Source organism: Varroa destructor, unplaced genomic scaffold (assembly GCF_002443255.2).
Source record: "Varroa destructor unplaced genomic scaffold, Vdes_3.0 BEIS01000001.1, whole genome shotgun sequence".
Lineage (NCBI taxonomy): Eukaryota > Metazoa > Arthropoda > Arachnida > Mesostigmata > Varroidae > Varroa > Varroa destructor.
Genome location: NW_019211454.1, coordinates 17,379,892 through 17,390,394, shown reverse-complemented (window position 1 = coordinate 17,390,394; position 10,503 = coordinate 17,379,892). Strand labels below are relative to the sequence as shown.

Here is a 10,503-nt window from a genome sequence, read left to right as displayed (position 1 = left end):
TCATGGAGCTGTGTCAACACAAGTACGCGTGGAACACTTTATTATTGTTGGGTTCTTTCTAGTGTTTCTTTCCATTCAGATTTGAGTTTATCAACGGAAGCAACTGTAGGGTGACCTTTGCAGCGTTCCGAATGAAGTAGTGTATAGTAATGCGTGAATGTTTCATCGATTTGTTGGCGTCAATCAATTTACTGGGTCAGACTGACGAAGACATCATCGATAGTGACCCATCGACTAGCGTAAAGCGGCATCAATTTCTTTCTGTCACACACACGGACATCCATCGAACCGTGGCACAGGTCTATCTGATGAAGGTAGTGGTTATGTACGACGGAGAAACCCGCCAAACAAACGCTTAGTGGCTTCATGCGTTGCCGTTTTCCGCTTGCGCCATTACACTCAGCAGGAAGCATGGCTACTTTACCTAATTTACGATGAGTCAACTCCGTGCATTTGTTTGACTTCGTGAAGGTTTCCATTGCTATGCTGTTATCTAAATACCTGCGTGTATGTGCATTTGGTTCGCTAGGTACAATGTATGTTACGGTCGGACGAGTGCTGCTCTTACCAACGGCAGGCAACAGATTACGAATGTAAAGGCCAGAAACCTGGTCCTTAGCCCGAGTCATTTATGTGTACATACGAAGTAGGGGAAAGTTTTCATTCATTCATCCATCTCGTTAGGCTAAATGGAGCTTACATCTGATAGCACTTGTGGTAGCAATTAGTCAACCTAACAATAGGTGATTCCGAAAATTTGTTCGTACAATAACGCTCACAGATGTATAGCGTAAGGTCAGTAAATGGAAAATGCATCCAGCGTAAAAATAGTTCCGTACATTATTGACGAGCATGTTTTCGTCGGCTAGATACGTAGGCAAATTGGAAAACAGAAATCTAAAAGTTCGCAGATATCTAATCAAAGGAAAATATTAATTTGCCTTACACACGGGCGTCTTCTTATTTTTTTATTGTGTATAACTATGAGATTGTTTGCATTCAAGTTAAACTATCTGCTATATTCAAACGTAATCACTAACCGCAGAAGCAGACGCGGGCTACTGTTTATAGAGTTGGTGCTATCTAGAAGTTAGCGTTGATCCAGTTTCAGAGAGCTCTGTTGATAACTTGATATAAACGTTTTGACAGCTAAACTGTCATTTAGCATCTCGTGCACCGTTTTACAGGAACTGAAACACAATGACCTTCCATGAGCAGTGGATAAAAAACTGAGACAAGCTTACTTATGACGTAAATTCCAGGTTTTGGACGATTTTTCCTTTGACACTAGTCGAAATAAATTCATTTGTAAGTTGAAAGTTTGGATGATAGATATAAATTCGTGTTTATGTATTACCAAATACAGGATAGCTCAAGACATTTTCATTATGTTGTTATCGGGCCGATTTGAAATTTGCCCGCCAAATTTCCTGACATATCATTGCTCAATTTCGTGTTGGTAAAAGTGGGTCGCACGTAAAAGTATCTGCCAGCAATTCGACCATAGAAAATGAATTTTACCTATTGTTGCCAGTGGACAATGCAGTCTCTTTATAAAAAAGCCAAAGTTAAAAAAGCCGCGGTTGCCGGATGAAAATGGTTGCAGAGGAATGATACAAGAAAGAAAGATTGATTACTGTAACGTTAAAGTGATCTTCTGGCAGTCGAACTGAAGTCTCGAAGATATCTTCAATCTAATGCGCTATGAGGTGTCTCATTGACAAGGAAGGTGGATGCAGGAACGCTCACCTGCAAACTGTTTTCGACAAGGTAGGTGTATATATGTGCGCGATATGTCTCGAATTTTATCCTTAGCTTGAGGATTGCAGGTAGGTAATACGCACTAAATATTACTGCATAACACCTCTTTCTTATACCTGATTTTAAATCGTTTTGTGTTTAATACAATAGGACCTTGGCGGCGGACTGAGGGTAACATGGTCGGTTTGAAGCTGTTGTGACATCGACATTATGGTGAGAGTCGTCATGAAATTTGACCATATTTTACAATCATCATTTGATTGCCAAATTCAGACTACGTCTATCGGCTTCATGTTTCCTATTCAGTCGCGTCTCTGAATGCCCGTAACGATGCAATGATACGTAGAACGATTGATGTTTAGATCTATGCGCCCTATAGGTGTGCACAGTTAATAAGGAGCCTTCCATAGAAAAACTGTATATAGGCGGGAACATTGTGTCACCTGTGAATGACACACTGTCATATCATGTTCAGCACATTGGATTTTGGTTATATCGTAGCTAGCTATAGGGTCTATGCATGTATGCGTTTTATTGATACGTCAAATGTTTTTAGTATTATTTATTGAGTCCTCTAACAATTCTACTGCTGAAGATCTTCTTCTACGTCTCTAAGGTCGTGTCAGTTAGATAAGTTTTCTTCTCGTAACAGCAGAACTTCATCTGCCAAATTCGCTCGAGATAACATCGATCAACTGGAAGTAGCACTAAAGCGCAAGGAGCTGATCTGTGTGTCCTATACGTGTACGTGACAGCGTCTGTACGTTAACGACAGCACTACAGCTCATTTTGTATATATCGTGCCAACACCCTTCTCTCGAGGTTCGTAAAGCGCTTTTTACGGAGAGTTTTGGATTATGAAATAATCACCAGAAATGAAAAGCGTTTTCTTTATGTTCTACGGAACATATCAGCTGTACATGGCTTCCTTCAGAGCAAATGCAAGCAACCCAGATATTGGCGTAATGGATAGTTGTTTATAAACTGCCCTCTTTCCGTATGTTCATAGCAATATTACTGCTCTTATAACTATTCTTTTTATTAGAAAAGTGTGTCTGGAGAGTGTTCTACATTGGCTTGCTGCCTGTTCGCCCTTTCTCGTTCATTGTGATGTGTTTTCTGGACTACATTTTTGAACCACCCTTAATCCTCTACTGCCTTTTTGTCGCGCTACCTTTACATTATCTTGGTACACCAAAGGACATCATCTTAAGGCTCTCGATCCAGCAATCGTCTGCTGTGAATGGCCGTTCACTTTCCCTTCCTGTGACAGCATACGGCCTACAGGTGACTCCTAGCTGCCGGTAAATGTGTTCTGGTTCTTCGGATGCGGGGATCGTATTGATTGGCATTCAGGTTCAGGTGATGGCGAGGGTGATGGCGACTCATTGACTTTACGGTTGTCGAGTTCCTGCGAGACGAACTCGGCTGAGTTGAGAAGAGCGCAAGGAAACTGCTGGCTAAGCTTACGGTCACTCTGGCATCCGCTTCGGTGTTCTGTCTGTGAGGCTTCGGAAGAAAGGTATCGTCCAGTAGAGAGACTGTCCTTAGGTCGAATGGCCACGATCTGCCGGTATATGAGCAACAGTAAACATTTTTACCGTAAGAATGCCGTAAAAGTCAAGGGATACCGGGAAAAAGCGGATGTAAATGAGAGGAAAGCGCATAAAAGCGGATCACTGAACGCATATAAGGTCATAAACTTTTTGGCAGGTAGTGGAAGGTTTTCTGAGAAAACGATTTCACTTTAACATGTAGTGATAAGTGATCTCCATATTATTGAACATGTTATTCCCATATTACGGTCTGTTTGTTAGTGTATGATGCTGTGGAGGTAGCCTGTATAGATAACCGTAGCCTATATAATAGTATCAATTGCTAGTGAGTGTGCTTATACCAGTGTTCATCCGTTCTCATTAAACATAAGCTGTCAGGAGACATCGAAACATATTCGAATGTGCTTAATGCATAAAACATGCTTGAAAAAAGGTCTATGGGAAGATCATGAGGACAGCTATTAGAAGTAAAAGGGTTTTCAGGAGGATTTGGTGGGTGTCACTAAAAACTTGGTTCGTTTGTTGCCAACTGCTCGTTGGATTATAGGAACGAAGTGGTATCTGAGTAACTTCACACAGATTGGCTTTACCTTGAAAGGTATTCTAACGATGATGTGACGGTCGAACCAGCCGAGGATTGCCTTGATCTTTACTTCATACTGAACGCTGACTCCGTACGGATTTTTATCTTTCGGATCCACAAGCGACGTCGTGGAGGAAAGGCTGTTTCCAATGAGGGTAACGCGAATAGAGGAATCGTTCAATATGCGATTAAGAAAAAAACGCTGAACTCAAAGAATATTTAGGTAGTGATTCGACCTGGTCAAGGTGGCACATTAGCTGGTTCGAAAACCTTCAAGATATAAGCAGGCACATCTTTTATTTCAGGGTACTAAATTAAGCTAGAAGGTTGTGTCTCAACGTCTCGGATCTGATCTGCCTGGAAATGCGTCGGCTTCCAAAAATAATCTAATAGTGACAAAATGATTTGATCACAGAATACAATGTTCCTTACCTAAAAATACCCATGTAGTACTTCCATAAAGCTCTACTTATTGGATTATCATCGTACTAATCTCTAATGAAATACAGAAGATGGAGCGGGAATTTGTTCTTTTTTTTATTAAGCGGAAAAATAGCTTTTAATAACCTTGCTTCCCGAAAGTTTGTTACCTGTAATGACTCGGATCGTCGTGTCCGTAGTCACTTTCGACAGCAAGGGCTACGGGAAACTTTTCGCAGCGCTCTAGAACAACGACGAAGTCCCTTTGAGCGCGGCTCATTGGCGTGACGGCACTCGAGCCTGCGCCACCTTCGCTGCTGTCACCTGAAATGGCGGTAATAGTATCAGAAGAAGGGTTCGGTTGTGTCTCGCGATTACATTGGGCAAATACTGCGGGTCGAAGCAAATACACGCCCTAGGAATTCCATCTATAGGAGTAGGGTAGCATATAATTCAGTAAAATTATCACATACATGAAATATGCTGTAATATTTAGCTGCTATATAATTGACACGCGGACATTCTCCGCATACAGGGCACTCACCTGTTCCGATGATGTTTTTAAAGCGGCCGTGCGTAAACATACATACGTTTACGTGTTGTATCACGGATACCTTCAGCCGTTGAACTGTTTTCGTCCGCGTAGAATTGTTTAGCGTAACGTGAACGTGTAATGGTTCACCCTGCTGATAGCACTCCTGTCAGGAGTATCAGAAAAAGCCAACAGCCGTTACGGAAATCCTTAGACAAGAAAATGCTTGTGTCGATTTTTAATGGCCTACTTGGACGGCCCATTGCAGTTTAAATCCTATAACCGATTTTCAATAATTTATCGCTGTTGATTCATTTATTAATTTTACAAAAGTGCTTTTTACGCTGCCCTGGAACAACGTATCCATAGATTAACAGCAACACGGCTACTCTTCCCGTTGTAGGTGACTGGTTTCAGAGGACGGAAGGCTTTAGTCAGGTTACCTATACTCCGTCGAGTACTGGGAGCTCGCAGTACGAAGTAATATATATATATGGCGATGGAGTATATATATGGCGTACGAGTACCGAGCACGTTTTTCAAATAGCTTTACCGACTGAATTTGCTCACATATGCTTTTTATGAAGCTCACATATGAAGCGTGTTTTTACTTAGGGTATCTTTATTATTATTATCATCATTACCTTATCAAGCACGGCCTGTATCTCAAGACGACCTGAAGAGAGGATAAAATGCTTTACAATAGATATCCGCGGTCGACACATGGGATCTCGGATGATTCCAACAGTTGTTTCCGGCGCATATTCAACTGTCTTCAATGACATCCGAACCATATTACGTTTATGGGGTTTGTCATTGTTTTTGTCCGCTGAAACAATTCAATTAATCATATAACAAACGTGGACACATACATATTAAGTTTAATGTAGGATAAAAATTTGGCGACACGGTGTTAGGACGTCAAACATAGGTCTAGGTTAAGCAATATGGGTTTTTTAATCTCCAACATCATTGAGGTATACAATGACAAAGTTAAAACATGGCCATTAATTTACTTTACCAGGCAGATAATGAATTTTAAATATTTTTGGCAACTACGCTATGTTGCCTGTAATGAAGACTATAATACAGACAGAACAACTACGTAAAAGAAGATGAGGTCAGTTGATTTGGACTCTCATGCACCTCTTAGTAGCCCTCAATCGAAAAACGTTCCAACTAATCAATCTCGAATGGCTCGATAGAATTTTATCTATATATATATATATATATATATATATGCGACAGAAGAGAAAAAGGCATAACGGCAAACATTATAATAATATACTATATTTTTTGCAGTACTTCCAAGTTGTAAACAAACGCTCAAGGTTACATGAGTTTTGAGAAGTTTAGTAGCTACTGTAACCGTCCTCGCTATTCATGCTTCCATTTTTCCTCTAGTTTTCGATGTCCTACTCTCAGGTCACTGAATTCCTTTGGAATTTATGCCAGCTTAGGCTTTCCCTTGCTAAGCCTATATTTTTTTATGTCCTTCTGTGTAAGCAAATCATCTATGGGCCGGTATCCTCACCAATACACAGGCCCGTACAGGATATCGTTCGCGCTGGTTCATGCGCAGCCGTAAGATATCTGTCAGGCGAACGTAAAGTTCATATGGGGAGAAAATTCGGGTGCACCGATTAAGATACTACCGCTAGATGAAAACGACAGCGTGAAGTAAGTGGTAGGCAAGGCCCAATTGTGTTTCTCCTGGAGAAAGGAACTGACACGAGGGTAGCAGTGGCATTAGGTTCAGCTAAATAGACAATGGTATGAACAACGAAGGCTCCACGGGGGAACATTGTTGTTGTAGTTGGTAGGATTGTGCCGTATGTAATGCGACTACGCTGCGAAAGTGCGGCCGGAGTAGGTATTTAGATGATAGTTTTACATCGGAAAGGCTATCTAAGCAACGAAACGGAAAAATAATACGGTCGACAGAGTCGCTACTACCGCTAATCGTAAACGCTTGCTACCTCCATTGGTACATGCTTAAGTGTTGTTAGGAAAATTGGCCGAGAAAAAAGCATACTGTAAATTTAGAAAATAAAAAATTAAGTAGCCATGCTAGAAAATACGTATATTCACAGTCGGAGCGCTACACTGCCTTCTGCGCAACTTAATAAAGGGGAAGGTTTCAGGGTCTCAATAAAACTCATTAGATCCATGTAACTAGTTCTTCATGAACGTATGTCCCCAGGTCTGGATTTCTATACACGTAAGTGGATTAAGTAACTTTACTCCACTCTACATATACATATATGTGTGTGTGTGTGTGCCTCAATCGTGCAGTGCATCCGGTCCACTTGGGTATCTATCGGGGCAATTTGATTTCATACTATTCAAGAAATGTTTTTCTTCTGAGTCTGATCGTGCTGCAGGGAGCCAAAATCTATAATGAATTACTCATATGTAGGCCAAATTTGTCGACGCACAGCATATCATGGATAGTTCTGCATTGGATTAACAATGTGTGTTCACGCCGAGAGTCGACAAGAGGATACTGCCAACAGCTATTGTATAATATACAGACGCGATAAGCATCTGCTGAGACGTATAAATAGACGCATTTTACACGGTTGTTATTAGTACGGTTAGTAGGTTAAACTTCATCCTTCATCCACATCTGCACACATTTTATCCGTCACGAATGAAGTGACGTGTTCTTTTTACAGTAAATTTTTTTTATTAAATTCATAATAAAGCGAATCGAAAAGTTATGCTTGCTGTTATATTGTCCCAGCAGACGCACTCGCATTTCAGTATTATTTACTTAACGTTCTAGCCTTCGACGACAGGGCTGGCTTTTACCTTTCGAGCGTTAATTTACCTTGTTTGACGACGAAAAAAAATTATCGAACAGAAAGCGTTTTGATAAAGTTGAAGCCGTTAGCTCCTTTGCAACCCAAACGCATCAATCCCCCTTCGTGAATCACTATCAGATAGCATCAAAACGTCTGTACGTAGTTTTAATTTAAGACCACCTTCTCATGCTGGAAGTGACGGGATGGTTTCCTACGTATCTAGAACCCTCCGTAGTGGCAATATGTTCCGTTTGAATATGGTCTCTCGCATGAAAGGATATACATATAGAATGTTGCGCACTAGTACCTGCGAGTATACTAATCACTCGAAATATGCTCAAAAAACTCTATTCTATAGACATCATTCGCAGACATTATTCGTTGACAGAATTTCTGACTGGTTCTAGCGGGAATGCTAGCTGCTAGCAAGAACAAAGGAAATGCGGAAAGGAACGCCAGCGGCAGGATATCGCTCGTTTTTGCGCGATAGGATCGTATCAATCGGTGGGCGCATGCCTGTATTCTAAAGCGTACAGACTCCGTAACATCAGGGAATAGATAAAGCTGCGTATATAATTAAATGGGCAAACTACGCCTCGCGGACGAGAGCAGAAAGTTAAGTGCGCTAATAGGTTTTGATCCAAGTTTCAAAGTGAAAAAGTAACCTAAGTTTCTGTAATCTATATACTTTTAACATAGCATTTGTCGAAGAGTCGCATAATCCCATGAATGAGGTAGATAAATACAAGAGGCTCATGGACAACAGCTACAGTACTCCAGATGAAACTTGCCTTTAGCTATCTTTTTGGATAGCAAGGATGTTGGAACGGCTGTATATCATCGACGGCACTCGAGAAGCAGAGGGATCGAACAACTACCTGCTACATATTTAGAACCTTACTTAACAATAAATGTTATTAGCGTTAAGGGTTCTCGTAGATGGGCTACTATAATCGCGTGTTTGTGTGGGCTTTTAGAAAACGGAGCTTCCTCTTATTTGTTTTGCAGGTGGGGTGATGTGTTCGATGACTGCTGTTGAGCTGACTCTCTAGTAAGGTCCTCAGTTGGAAACCTGCACTGTTGTTCGAACACACAGGCCGGTTCGATGGTGAGGCAGCGCGGAAACTTTTTAGGACGCATGTTCTTACTTTTAAAAGTAATTCAATTATAATAGCCAAGATATGAGACCACACATCCGCATGATACGCCTTGTGGCTAGTACAGAACGAACAATAAAACGTTTTGCGCTTCGCCGATTTTGCCAGCTGATACTCACTTATAAACACTTTGATCTCGTAGGAGACGCCAAGCGGACTACCGATGTAAGGTCTGGCAGGATGCAAGCGAACGCTGGGAGGCGCCTTCGGAGAGACGCGCAGGGTAAGCGGGTATGCTTCCGTACCCAACTTGCGCATCAAGGTCTCTTGTAATGGCGTAAGCTCTTCAATTGTCGTTTGATTCGCTGGTTCGGGATATACCTGAGATAAGTTCGTTTAGGCAATAAGTAGATGATTAAAAGAGGTAACCACTAGGTAGACATAAGTACCTGTACTAAATCTTTTTATAGACAAAAAACCTTGTGATATTGGGTGAGGACTAGTCTCAGTGATGTGTGTTAACTGAAGCTGATTCTTGGCAACGCAGTTTTGATTCAACATCTTCCCAGCGATGGCGGCTAATTGAGCACTAGTTTATTTTCATTATTAACACCTTATTTGACATTTACGGGGCAGCTTGATTTGATTTGTGAGAATAAATATGGTCAAGCTCTGGCTAGATCCTGAGTGATTACACTTTCTATAAATATTTACGGGAGCCCCGGTACCTCTTTACCGCTGGCGACGTTGCGCCAACATGCATTGCGTGGAAGTGCGGAGAATTTTTTAGCACCTCTCTAGCTTGTAGCAAAAAAAGGGAGGGCTGTAATTTTGGTCGTTTTGTATCCGAGGGTTACCAGTTGGTTTTTTTGCTCTTACCTGTCGGTAGTCGAGGATAGCTTCCGTGTAGAACTTTAGTCCCATCACTTCTTCGTCCTCTCGGCCATAACGAAACGTCAATACGACCATGGCAAACACTCGCCGATCCTGTAGGTATCCTGGTTCCACTAATACCACGCCGTCAATACTGCTCACCTATTAAAGGTCGGATGCGAACACACGGAATAATTACCACTACTTTTTTTTTAAGGGATTTAAAATTGTTGCTTTTATGTCCATTGAGTCCCGAGATCGCCTAGAAACGACCCTAAAAAAAAGGATTAACAACTATACCTATTTTCCATATGTAGACAGATTCCAATTACAGTCAAGCTCATTTGATTCATTTCGAATCACTGATTATTCCATATTTATATTAGAAACTCGTAAAACAGTTGTTTTTGAGTTCAGACTGTTCGTAAATGTTGTATATATAATATATATATATACAAAAAAAGCACCTATAGTATTCATTTGAGGCTTCGTAACGACTACGAAGCAACTATATAACTTCTAAGCGGCTGAGACTCGGCTTCGATTGATATTTGGACCTGGTTTTTGATTTATTAAACCCACAGCTGAGTAGGCATCAACCATGCATGGCCAACGTCATGTATAGTATCAGTGGATGGTAGTTATCTACAATGCGCAAGCGTAAGTTTACCAGCTGACTCATCGTGGTGATCGCTATATATAAAAGAAGTTAGGTCTTCTTTAGCCTGCCACAACTGTGTACCATGATTGTTTAGGCCTAACAAGCTTTGCAAGCACGTCTCCAGAATGTTAGTTAACACTGAAGTCGAACGGAAAAAAGACCACGATTTACATCGGCGAAATTGATTATACAATATATATAAAATCATTGATT

General features: G+C 41.1%; 1 protein-coding gene across 1 annotated transcript; it reads right to left on the bottom strand.

Moving 5' to 3' along the window:
- Positions 1–936: 936 nt before the first annotated feature.
- LOC111243100 (phosrestin-2-like) lies at positions 937–9,791 on the bottom strand (the record flags this gene model as incomplete). Its single annotated transcript, XM_022788179.2, is given in 7 exon segments — positions 937–3,328; positions 3,908–4,040; positions 4,491–4,644; positions 4,865–5,018; positions 5,497–5,681; positions 8,936–9,137; positions 9,636–9,791. Coding segments are annotated over 7 exon segments (1,257 nt in total), but the record flags the coding sequence as incomplete, so codon positions are not given.
- Positions 9,792–10,503: the final 712 nt, after the last annotated feature.